Source organism: Aotus nancymaae, unplaced genomic scaffold (genome assembly GCF_030222135.1).
Source record: "Aotus nancymaae isolate 86718 unplaced genomic scaffold, 86718_ANA_hifiasm-v0.15.2.pri h1tg000018l, whole genome shotgun sequence".
Taxonomy (NCBI): domain Eukaryota; kingdom Metazoa; phylum Chordata; class Mammalia; order Primates; family Aotidae; genus Aotus; species Aotus nancymaae.
This window is the reverse complement of record NW_026988430.1, coordinates 17,912,175-17,924,424: the sequence shown is the minus strand read 5'-3', so window position 1 is coordinate 17,924,424 and position 12,250 is coordinate 17,912,175. Positions and strand designations below refer to the sequence as shown.

General features: G+C 44.5%; 1 protein-coding gene across 1 annotated transcript; it reads right to left on the bottom strand.

Annotated features, from left to right (window-relative positions):
• Nucleotides 1–3,584: 3,584 nt before the first annotated feature.
• KRBA2 (KRAB-A domain containing 2) lies at nucleotides 3,585–12,236 on the bottom strand. Its single transcript, XM_012457569.3, has 3 exons — nucleotides 11,484–12,236; nucleotides 10,769–10,945; nucleotides 3,585–6,444 (listed from the first exon to the last, which is right to left on the bottom strand). The coding sequence occupies exons 1-3, from the start codon at nucleotides 11,662–11,664 to the stop codon at nucleotides 5,192–5,194; spliced, it is 1,611 nt and encodes a 536-aa protein (XP_012312992.2). The 5' UTR covers nucleotides 11,665–12,236; the 3' UTR covers nucleotides 3,585–5,191.
• Nucleotides 12,237–12,250: the final 14 nt, after the last annotated feature.

Below are 12,250 nucleotides of genomic sequence, written 5' to 3'. Positions count from 1 at the left end.
ACCCTATTCAGGACTGGGAGGCAGCTGTATTATTACAGGTGATCCGGGCTGTGTGTTGAGCAAGATCCTAATGGTCCCTACATTTAAGGCAGCCATTTCCAGGATTCCTGCCATTGCATCGGGAGAAAGAGAGGCAAAAAGAGAGGGGATGTCATTCAAAGAACAGTACACTGAACTGTGGGGGTAGAGTTGGGAGGAGGAAAGAGGCAAACATCTGGCTACTGAATGACTCGCCAAAGTTAGGAGTGAGCCATCTGTGCAAAACCCAGAGGAAAGGCTCACAAACCCTCATCTGCTACATACCCACCCCGTAATGTCGTGGGAAGTGCACAACCATAAAGAGAACTCTTATGTCAAAGTTCCAGGTGTGGAAAAGTTATTCTGAGCAAGGAGCTAGTCAACAGAAAGGATGTAGCAGTTCAAGTTAAACAGAACAATAAGATTTAACAAATTGAGATGTGGAGAAGCAAAAAGCAAAATATCAGGACCAAATTTTAACTGGAAAAGGGAAACCCTAACTAGATCCAAACCAAAATAATAATCATAAATCAATTGTAACTAAGAAAAGTAGACAAAGATAAATATGATTCTAAAAGGCAAAGTCTCACATTAAAGCGGAAGGGCAGTTTTACTCAGGAAGCTTACATTTCCTGCCTACTTTGTTTGCTTGGAAAACACAGTAGAGTCGACCATCTGGGGTAATTCATTCTAGGGTAAAAGTGTCAGAACCTGGGTAAACAAAGATTAGCACCAAGATAAAAATAAGGAGAACCAGGAACTAAAAAAGAAATCAAATTCAATAAGTTCAAAGGAATAGAATTCTGAACAAAATTCTGAAGATTCCAAGGACAGACTTCTTTTGCCATCAGTCAACTTTTTGAATAAGAGTCCTGGGATACCTCTTGCTCTTTTATATTTCACAGTATTTCAGGTTTCAAATCAATTTCTGCAAAACTTTCATAAAACAAGTGGAAGGAAGAACTGTAAATCACAAACAAACAAACAAAACCTTTTCCCTTAAAATTTAACAACCAAAAGTCACCACATTGAAGAAGGTTAAAGTAACTGCAGAGGTAACTGGCTTATGCGGTGATTGAACCTAACCTTGGCAAACCATACTTTAATGGTCTGTTTGCACTAACGTCCAGAAAGCATGCAAAATAATTTGGAAGCAGGACCATAAGTCTGAGCTTCTCAGTTGCCTCCCTCGCTGCCCTTCCTTCTCAGTACTAATTAATGACATTCCAATGCTTAGTCTCAAAAAACCATTGGTAATAGGATCTCAGAAATGTCAGAAGAAAATATTCCTTCTACCCCTAGAGCTGCAAACAAGCAGATTCTATTCCGCAATAGGAGGCCAAAGCTAGTTCTGAGACAGTGGTAAATAGAGAACATTCACAAAAGCGTTCATCTCTAAGCCTCCCATTTTCTCTCCCTCTCGGAAGTGGGGACATGTGCCCCAGCAGGAAGCTTGGGCTGGGGTTCTAGAAGAGGTAGGAAGTACAGAAGTACAAGATGGCAGTTTTCACACTACACAGAGCAGAACTGGAAGAGAACTTTAATACGAGTTGGTCCAATTGTCTCTCACTTTACGTGAGGAAGCCAAGTTCCAGAAAGAATAAGTGACTCTGGCAGTGCCTAGAGTAGCCAACGGCCTGAGTTTCTTCCTGCCACCCCACACAAAACAAGTGCAACCAGGAAATTCATGTGTCTAGACATGATGCCTCAATTCCAAAGCTGCAAAGGTAGTTGGGACCATATTATATTCCAACATGAATGCCAGGTTTAAGTTGTTACCCTGTGAGTAATGTGGAACCCCTGTGGATTCTTTTTTCCCCTTAAGTGCTGTGGTGCAATTATAGCTCACTGCAGCCTCCACCTCCTGAGCTCAAGAGATCCTCCCACCTCAGTCACCCAAGTAGCTGGGACTACAGTGTGAGCCACCATGCCTAGCTAATTAATGCATGCCTCACTATATTACCCAGGCTGGTATCGAACCCTGTGGCTCAAGCAGTCCTTCTGCCTCAGCCTCCCAAAGTGCTTGGATTACAGGCATGAGCCACCACACTTGACCCACTGGAGATTCTTGAGCAGGGGAGGTGGGTTACAAGCACAGACCTTGGACTTAACACTGAGGTTTGAGCCCTGGGCTAGTTATTATTTTCTGAGCTTCATTTCTTTCTTTGTAAGAGAGGAAAATTAAGTCCTTACTACACCTATTTAAACTAATTTCTTCAGCTTCAACTAACTTTGTAGGGCTGTAAGGAATAAATAAGAAAATGAATTTAAAGCTCAGTACTAATAATGTAGGTAAATCAGCATTTAGTAGTGTTAACTATTATTCCGAGCAGAGCTTTACTTCTGGAAGATTCACTAGATGGGTTGTCTTCCAATCAACCAAGGTAACAAGGGCTTATCCTGGGGGGAATGGAGAGATGGCAATAGATTTAAGACATTTCAGAGTTAGCTTATCAGTTATGTATTGTTGCTTAACAAACCACCTCTAAACTTCGTGGTTTGAAACAACAACATTCATTTATTTTGCACATGACTCTGGAATTTGGCCAGGGCTTGTCTCTGTTCTATACAGTATTGAATGGAAGATGAACTGTGGCTAGAAAGTCTACTTTTAAGATGACTCACTCACATGGTTGGCATGTTGGTTCTGTCTGTTGGCTAAGAGCTTAGCCAGGGATGAGGGCCCAGGGCTTTGGCACCTCTCCATGTGGGCCTCCGCAGGCTGCTTGGGCTTCCTCAGAACATGGTGACTGGGTTTCAAGAGTGACCATTCCAAGAGAATGAGGTGGTATTTTTATGACAGCCTCAGAAGCCACATATTATCACTCTTTTGTACTAGACTGGTCAAGGAAAGAACAAATTTCTGCCTAGGTTCAAGTAGAGGTGATAAAAACTCCATGTCTTGATAGGGAAGTGCAAAGTTCTAAAAGAACATGTGTTATAGATATACTGTTGCACACATATTTGGAAAATGTAATCTGGCACTGGTAGGGATGACATGATTTAGCAAATTGGCTAGTGGCAGTGAGGGAGAATGAGACCCTGAGGTTTCTGGCTTGGGTGAACCGTGGTGCCATTAATAGAACTAGTGGAAAACAGAAGGAAGAATATGTTAGGGGAGATTATTGACCCTGAGAAGCCCATAGTATTCAGAAGACTGGAGCCTGGAAGAGGCATAAGGGAGTCTTGCACAACAAAGTCACAGCTGAAACTGAGACTAGAAGAAATGGCCAAGGATGAGAAAGAAAATCATAACAGATTCTTAGAAAACAAAAATTTTTTTTGAGAGGGAGTCTCACTCTTTTGCCCAAGCTGGAGTGCAGTGGCATGATCTCAGCTCACTGCAACCTCCGCCTCTTGAATTCAACCAATTCTTGTGCCTCAGCCTCCCAAGTAGCTAGGATTACAGGCACTCGCCAATATGCCTGGCTAATTTTTGTATTTTTAGTAGAGATGGAGTTTCGCCACTTTGGCCAGGTTGGTCTCGAACTCCTGACCTCAGGTGATCCACCCACCTTAGCCTCCTAAAGTGCTGGGATATTAGGCATGAGCCACCACACTCAGACTATTTACTACTTTTTTATTTTTTTTTTTTGAGATGGAGTCTTGCTCTCTGTTGCCAGGCTGGAGTGGAGTGGCGTGATCTTGGTTCACTGCAACCTTGTGGCTCACTGCAACCTCCACCTCTTGGGTTCAAGCGAGTCCCCTGTCTCAGCCTCCCGAGTAGCTGGAACTACAGGTGCACGCCACCACACCTGGCTAATTTTTTGTATTTTAGTAGAGACGGGGTTTCACCATGTTGGCCAGGATGGTCTTGATCTCTTGACCTCGTGATCTGCCTGCCTCAGCCTCCCAAAGTGTTGGGATTACAGGCGTAAGCCACCCTTCCTGGCCCTATTTTCCTTTTAAATGGCATTATTTTCCATACCAGTTTTTATTTTTACGTAGCCAAATATATTAATATTTTCTCCATTCCAAGGTCACAAAACTTTTTTCCCCAATATTTTTATTACAGTTTTTAAAATTTTAATGTTTAAGGGTCAGACTTCATTTTTGTCAAATGGACAGTCAACTGATCCAGCACTATTAACAGAATAATACATCCCTTCCCACTGATTGAAATGCCACTTCTTTTTCTTTCTTTTCTTTTTTTTTGAGATGGAGTTTCGCTCTTGTTACCCAGGCTGGAGTGCAATGGCGTGATCTTGGCTCACCGCAACCTCCACCTCCTGGGTTCAGGCAATTCTCCTGCCTCAGCCTCCTGAGTAGCTGGGATTACAGGCACGCGCCACCATGCCTAGCTAATTTTTTGTATTTTTTTTTTTTTTTTTTTTTTTTTTTGAGATGGAGTCTCGCTCTTGTTACCCAGGCTGGAGTGCAATGGCGCGATCTCGGCTCACCGCAACCTCCGCCTCCTGGGTTCAGGCAATTCTCCTGCCTCAGCCTCCTGAGTAGCTGGGATTACAGGCACGCGCCACCGTGCCCAGCTAATTTTTTTTGTATTAGTAGAGACGGGGTTTCACAATGTTGACCAGGATGGTCTCGATCTCTCGACCTCGTGATCCACCCGCCTCGGCCTCCCAAAGTGCTGGGATTACAGGCTTGAGCCACCGCGCCCGGCCAGAACTGTGAGACTCAATTTCTGTTAAGTCACCCAGGTGGCGGTAATTTTTTATTTTTATTTTTTTGAGACAGAGTCTTGCTCTGTCACCCAGGTTGGAGTGCAGTGGCACAGTCTTGGCTCACTGAAACCTCTGCCTCCTGGGTTCAAACAATTCTCCTGCCTCAGCCTCCCAGTTAGCTGGGATTACAGGCACATGCCACCATGCCCAGCAAATTTCTGTATTTTTAGTAGATACAGGGTTTCACCACGTTGGCCAGGCTAGTCTTGAACTCCTGACCTCAAGTGATCTACCCGACTCGGCCTCCCAAAGTGCGGGGATTATAGGTGTGAGCCACGTGTCCGGCCAGGCTGTGGTAACTTTTTATAGCAGCCCTAAGAATAAATACACAGACCCAATCAAGTTTTCCCCTTTTGAGCAAGGACTACCATGTACAACTTGACCCGAGAGTGGGGCCTTCAGTCCCTTCCCCTGTGGCCTCTGGCAACAGTTCTCAGATGACTAATGCTCAGAGACACACCTGTGTGTGAGTCTCCCCAGCAGGCATCTGTTCACCAGCAGAGGAGGCCGGAAGCCCCTTGTGAGGTGCTGGGTACTGTAGCTTCAGGAGTGGGATCAATGTCATCATCCATATCAGATCTGTCAGCTCCAATCTCAGTCCTTTCTTCCTGCCTGATCCAAAGGCTATTTTCTAGCTGTTCTTCAGCAATTTCTAGCTCTTCTTCTGTTTGTAAAGTAGCCACAGTTTCCCGAGGCAAGTTTGAGGAATATAGCCCAAATTTGGCTTTACAACCAAACATTGCCTCAAATGGACTTTGCTGCAAGGAAACGTCGAAAGCCTGATTCCTCACCATCTGCACGAATCGGAGGCCTTTGGCCCAGTGACATGAGTAGTTACTCTGCATCCAGGCACTTATCATGTTCTTTATATCACGGCTTGCTCCTTCCAGGGAGTCCTGGGCGTTGCCAGGGTGGTGCTTACCAGACACAATCCTTAGGTCTGGCCACAACTCATTGAGCTCATGAACAACCTGGTTTGTAAACTCAATGCCACTGTTGGAGTCTAACACACTGGGTGTACCAAGAATTGTGAAAATATCTAACAAGACACTGACCACCTCATGGGTCTGTTTGCTTTTTAATGGCCGTAAAATAATAAACTTGGTCAAGTGGTCTTGGTAGTATAAAATGAACTTGAACTCACCATCAGCACTTGACTGCATGTCAAGTATTTCAACTTGGCATGTGGAATCTATGTCCTTAAAAGTCATGGGCTTGGGTGCAGGGCCTTTCTTGGGTACTGGGTTCTTCTGGTGGCACTGTTTACACAGAGTCAGATATAAGGCAATAACTTCTTTGGTGACATTCCCATATTTTCCCTGCAGTTCCTTGAGCATGCGTGTCCGCCCACCATGTCCAATTCTGAGATGTGTGTCATGCAGAATATCAAACAATTCTTCTTTATGCACATAATACCGTATTCGATCTCGTTCTCCATGAGTAGCCTCTATCAGTTTCTCTGTGCCCTGTACAGAGATCACATCGTATTTTGCTGCACGGCGATAATCACGTGATGACTTTTTCCCTTTTTCTTTAGCTTCTTTAACTTCCTTTATTGTTTGAAAGTACTTTTCTTTGGAAAATACCTTGCTGTTGTAACTTTTGCTTTCTACTAACTTTGTTACACTCAAAAGAAACTTTTCTCTCATGTTACTTATCTCCATTTCCATTTCACTTGCATTTGAAGCCCCAGGTGGATCATTTCCAGCTCTCTGAGGCATCATGGAGAACTGTAAGAAGGATCCTAAGAAAGGAAGAGAACAAAGTTAAATTCACTGACACTCCCACCTGGAAGACTTTCCCTCTAACGTTCCTCAATTCTTTCATCTAATTTTTGAAGATGATTACATGGAAGAATGATAATAGAATATAGTATAAAGCAGCTAGAAAGCCAACTAGAACCATCCAAAACCAGAGCATAGCAATAGAATTTGACATCAGTAAGATCACAAATATGTAGAGGTTTTAGACTTTAGGTGAACAGAAAAAACAATAAAGCCGTTAGTTTATAGCATGAAACCTAATCAACTGGTTATTATTAATTGAATAGGACAAAGGATAAACAGAAACTCCTAAGGCAGCAAACTAAAATCTTACCCTTAATATCCTTTAAAATAATATAAATGGGAGAACGCTGCTAAAAGGTACCATATAATAACAGCAAACTTTTTTTTTATTTTTTATTTTTTTGAGACGGAGTCTCGCCCTGTCGCCCAGGCTGGAGTGCAATGGTGTAATCTTGGCTCGCTGCAACCTCCGCCTCCTGGGTTCAAGTGATTCTCCTGCCTCAGCCTCCTGAGTAGCTGGGATTACAGGCATGTGCCACCACACCCAGCTAATTGACAGCAAACTCTTAAACTGAAATTAATACCAGGGATTGCTTCTGAGCCTTCCCATAATCAACAGAAACAATTTCTTGGCTGGGTGCAGTGGCTCATGCCTGTAATCCCAGCACTTTGGGAGGCCAAGCTGGGCGGATCACTTGAGGTCAGGAGTTTGAGACCAGCCTAGCCAACATGGTGAAACCTTGTCTCTGCTAAAAATACAAAAATCAGCCAGGTGTAGTGGCAGGAGCCAGTAATCCCAGCTACTTAGGAGGCTGATCTGATGCAGGAGAATTGCTTGAACCTGGGAGGCAGAGGTTGCAGTGAGCTGAGATCATGCCATTGCACTCCAGCCTGGGAGACAAAGTGAGATTGCCTCCAAAAAAAAGACAAAAAAAAAAAACCCAAAAACCAACAACACAATTTTTTAAGGCTGAAGAGTCTGTCTTTATTTTGGGGGAATCAAGAAGAAAACTGTGGGGATATTTTTAAATGACGGTTTCCCCTTGACAATTGTCTACAGGATTAATAAAGGAAGATTCTGAGTCCTTACCCTGTGGGACCATGTTCTCATAACTGTCCAGCATTGTGTCCCTGTAGTAATCCTTTTGAGAGGCTTCTAAATAATTCCAATCTTTAGTTATATCTTCAAATGCTGTTGCCTCTGGAAACAATGCTGGCTGCTGTCATAGGGCCTGGGCTAAGGAGCAGCTTCAGCAGGACTGGAGAAGAGACGAGAGGGCACCAGGAAAGAAGGCGTGCAGCATAAAGGACTCTGAAAGCAAGTGAGGTGAATAAATGGAAGAAATAAGAAATAGGTCTCATATCCAACACAATGAGTACAGCTTCATGGATGAGGGAAAGTTTTGCTTTCCTGGGGGGTCTATCAGTCTGGCCTGTTTTGATGCTGCCAGAGCTGCAGCTGATGAATTAATATTTCCAGAATAAAGCAGAGTCCAAGTGAATCTGGGCACTCCAAGGTCAGGAGATGCTTTCAGGTACAGGCTTGATGCTCTTAATAGGAGTGGCAGGATCTGTTTCCAATGGAAATACTATGTCTGTGTACACAGAGATATGTCAGGAGATTATCATGCAGAAAAGAGATACCCCAAATGGAGCCCCCATGCCACTGAGAACTTGATACTCAGATGTCTAAACTGGGATTCCTTAGTTAGAACAGCCCTAAGACAGGATGGTGATGAGGCCAAGAGAGTTCACATGAGGACTGCAGGAATTCCGGCAAGCTTAGGAAAACAGGATCCCAAGATCCCAGCTGTCAGATGCAGAGCTGAGGGGCAGGGCAGAATCCTGAGAAGCAGAGAAAGATGGAAACTGTTAAAAGCTCTGAGCAGGAGTCTCGGTTAAGCTGGACCTGCTTCCAGGTACTGAAGGTCCTCTACTACAAGGGCTTCAAATTCCCTTCCTCAGCATTACCGGTTAATCATGAATACTCCTGATTCTAAGACATTGCTAATTATCAAACTACTGACCTAATGACAACTTTGAGAGGAAAATGTATTAAGACACATTCAAATTTTAATATGTGAAAAATATGCATTTTTGTTTTCTTTTTTGTATTTTTTATAGAGATGGGGTTTTGCCATGCTGCAGAAAGCCTAGGCTGGTCTCAAACTGCTAGGCTTAACTGATCCACCTGCCTCAGCCTCCCAAAGTGCTAGGATTATAGGCATGAGGCACTGCGCCTTGCAGAATTGAAGAAACTGCACATTTGCAAAATGTTCTTTACTCTAAGCCTGTGTTCAAGATCTTTTGCAAACTGATGTATCAAAGGCTCTGAGGCTGGGCATGGTGGTTCACACCTGTAATCCAGTACTTTGGGAGGGCAAGGTGGGCAAATCACCTGAGGTTAGGAGTTCGAGACGAGCCTGGCCAACATGTTGAAACCCCATCTCTACTAAAAATACAAAAATTAGTCAGGCAAGGTGGTGCATGCCTGTAGTCCCAACTACTTAGGGAGCTGAGGCAGGAGAATCCTTTGAACCCGGGACGCAGAGGTTGCAGTGAGCCGAGATCGGGCCATAGCACTCCAGACTGGGCAACAGAGTGAGACTCCATCTCAAAAAAAAAAAAAAAAAAAGGCTCTAAGAAGTCCTGCAGTAAAGAAACCAATTTCACTTTGTTTCATCTACCAGTACTATTAAACCATTGACACAGGGCTTTGTTTCCCAAAGAATATCTATTACCATCCTATGGTCTTAGCATTTTTTTTTTTTAACACTGGGTACACCACCACACCCAGCTAATTTTTGTATTTTTAGTAGAGATGAGGTTTTGCCATGTTGGGTAGGCTGGTCTTGACTTCTGGCTTCAAGTGATCTGCCCATCTTGGCCTCCCAAAGTGTTGGAATTACAGGCATGAGCCAGCACACCTGGCCAGTCCTACTAATTCTAACAGACTTGAAACCACAAGGTATTCAATGGAATCTAGGAAGAGCACCTTCCAGATTCCTTTCTGAAACCAACATCTCTCAGAACTTGAGTACTGTGTTGGTTGCTATTTGAGTCCCTCAGGGGACTGCAATGGAAGGAAAAGCCTCATATTCATTCTATAAAAGAATGAAGGCAACTGGGCATGGTGGCTTACGCCTGTAATCCCAGCACTTTGGGAGGCCAAGGTGGGAGGATTGCTTGAGGCCAGGAGTTCACGACCAACCTAGTCAACATAATGAGACCCTGTCTCTAAAAAGAAAAGAAAAAAGAATGAAGGCAACAGGCTAGAAACAATTTATAATCAAAAGATGCAATATCTCAGTCTTTAGTAAGAGATACAGTCCTTACTATACCATGAAATATTACAGTATAGTCCAAGGGCCACAATTGTCTAATAGACCTATTTTGGTTGGTCCACTCTAGTGATTTTAAAAAATTTGAATGACTCACCTCTAATTACAGATTGGGAGACTTCACATTAAAAAAATCTCGATTTCTGGCTTTCTTGAAAAGAAGTTCTGGCTGCACTGGCTGCATGGTTGCCTGGCAATAACTGGCTGTAATGGAGAGGCGGCATCCTCCTTTGGATTAAACTTGTCCAACCTGCAGCCTGTTTGCTGCATGCAGCCCAGGATGCCTTTAAATGCAGCCCGACACAAATTCATAAACTTTCTTAAAACATTTTTGCAATTTTTTTTTTTTTTTTCAGCTCATCAGCTATTGTTAGTGTTGGGGTATTTTATTTGGGGCTCGAGATAATTATTCTTCTTCCAATGTGGCAGGGAAGCCAAAAGATTGGACACCCCTGCTTTAGATGGGGCCTGAACTCTCTTGTTTCCCATAATCTCTAAGGTATCTACTAACCTATTCATCTTATTTGCCCACTCCTGTAGATTTCTAAGCTTTCAGTGTCTTTTTTTCTTTTTTCTTTTTCTTGAGATAGGGTCTCACTTTGTCATCCAGGCTGGAGTGCAGTGGCAAGATCCCGGCTCACTGCAGCCTCAAACTCCCAGGGTCAAGGCATCCTCCCACCTCAGCCTCCCCAGTAGCTGGGACTACAGGCAGGCGTCGCCAGGCCAGGCTAATTTTTTTTTTTTTTTTTTTTTTTTTGTAGTTACGGGCTCTCGTTATGCTGCCTAGGCTTCAGTATCTTTTCCAAAAGCAACATGAAAGAGATGTGACCCTAAATCAATTAGCTTCTTGGTGTGATCTGTGCTGACAGCTAAGCGATAACCGAGTTGGTTAGAGGAAACTGGAAATAATTCCAAAGCCATGTTTACTCCCTTCACCCACCTGTGAGTCTTTGCTTTGGCTGTTTCCGACTTGGAATGTCCTCGCATTGATCTTCCAAATCACTGCCAGCTGAAATCAGCCTCCTTCCTGACATATTCAATAACTTCAGCTGATTGCCATCTCTCCTTTCTCTCTCAACAACCTGTACCACACTCACCGGAGCACTTTGCTTTGCATCTTTAGTAGACCAGTTCAGATGTTTACAACCCAGAAGGTAGGGACGGAGGCTTCTACCTGCCTGTACCCCCCGGAGGGCCCACGAATACAGAGCTGAGCACAAAAGATGTTCAAAGGACATTTAGTTTAAAATGTCGCTTATAGGCAGGTCTTTAATTAGCGAGACAACAGCGGTATGGCTGAGTCTACGCTTGGGAACTCATTTTCTGACTCTTACCATTTACGGACTAAAGCAGTTACTTGGACCTCAGTTTCCTTATCTACAACACGGGGAGTTGACCAGTACCTATCACAATCGATTGCTATGAAGATTCAATGATAATGCAGATAAGGCACCTAATACAGGGTTCCCGCACCATCCACACCACATGGGCACACCCACTTACTCCTGAGGACCGGGCTGGGGCGTCGCCTCCTTTGTGCAGCCTTCCTATCCTGACAACGCAGGCCGCTCCCTCCGCCTGGATCCACGCCCGTCCGAGCCCCGCCAGATCAGGGCTGAACGGCTGAGACTGGCGGGCGATGGAGAAAAGGATACACCAGAGAAAGCGGCGTCTGGATCCCGCTCCACCTAGATGTCCGCGGGCAGCCACTCGCAGCCTCACCTCCGGAACCCTCCGCCGGAAGCCGAACAGCGCCGGCCGGAAGTCCCGCCCCTCCCCCCGAGGCGACACGGAGGGGAAGCTACCGCTGCAGGCTTCGCCCAGCCAGAACAGCATTGGGGACACCGAGCAGCGCTTCCACCTAGACAACAGCTGTGACCTTGGCCAGGCCAGTGACTTAACTGGGGCTGTTTCCACATTGCTGCAAAGCCTCCAGCCTGCAAAGTAACAAGTATGCTGTTTTGATCCTTAAAACGAAGCATGGCGGGAGCACACACCCCGCCGCCACCTCACACCTTTTCACTCCATCCTGATGAAACTGCATTTTAGATCAATATTTCATTATTTCAACTAAAAATTTGTTAGGGTTTGGTCTCATGGCACTCAACCAGGACTCGCACAGAAAACAAGGTGAAGGGGGCCCCCATGGGTAGATCAGAGAACTTGAACCTGAGGCCTCTCACTCTAGAGCAACAGCTTGAATAAGAAATCTAGATGCTATAGGAAGTCACTGAAGCTGCTGCTTCTATTGAAAGCAAGACCTCCTTTCCAATGGTAATACAAACGTTTATGCAGTAAGGTAAAAAATATAGGCTATCTGTCCGTATAGCAGCCTATCCATAGGAAGAAAGTTAAGACAGGTTCAAGAAGAGGAAGTGTTTCCAACTAGGTTTTCTTATAGGCCGCCTTCTCAATGAGACCC

Excerpts from the sequence above, each read along its gene's own strand:
- KRBA2 (XM_012457569.3), bottom strand. The coding sequence starts at position 11,664 with ATGCTGTTCTGGCTGGGCGAAGCCTGCAGCGGTAGCTTCCCCTCCGTG. Across the intron at positions 10,946-11,483 it reads CAGACGCCGCTTTCTCTGGT|ATGCAAAGCAAAGTGCTCCG; the intron begins GTATCCTTTTCT and ends GGTCTACTAAAG. Across the intron at positions 6,445-10,768 it reads GCCAAAGCAAAGACTCACAG|GATCCTTCTTACAGTTCTCC; the intron begins GTGGGTGAAGGG and ends TTCCTTTCTTAG.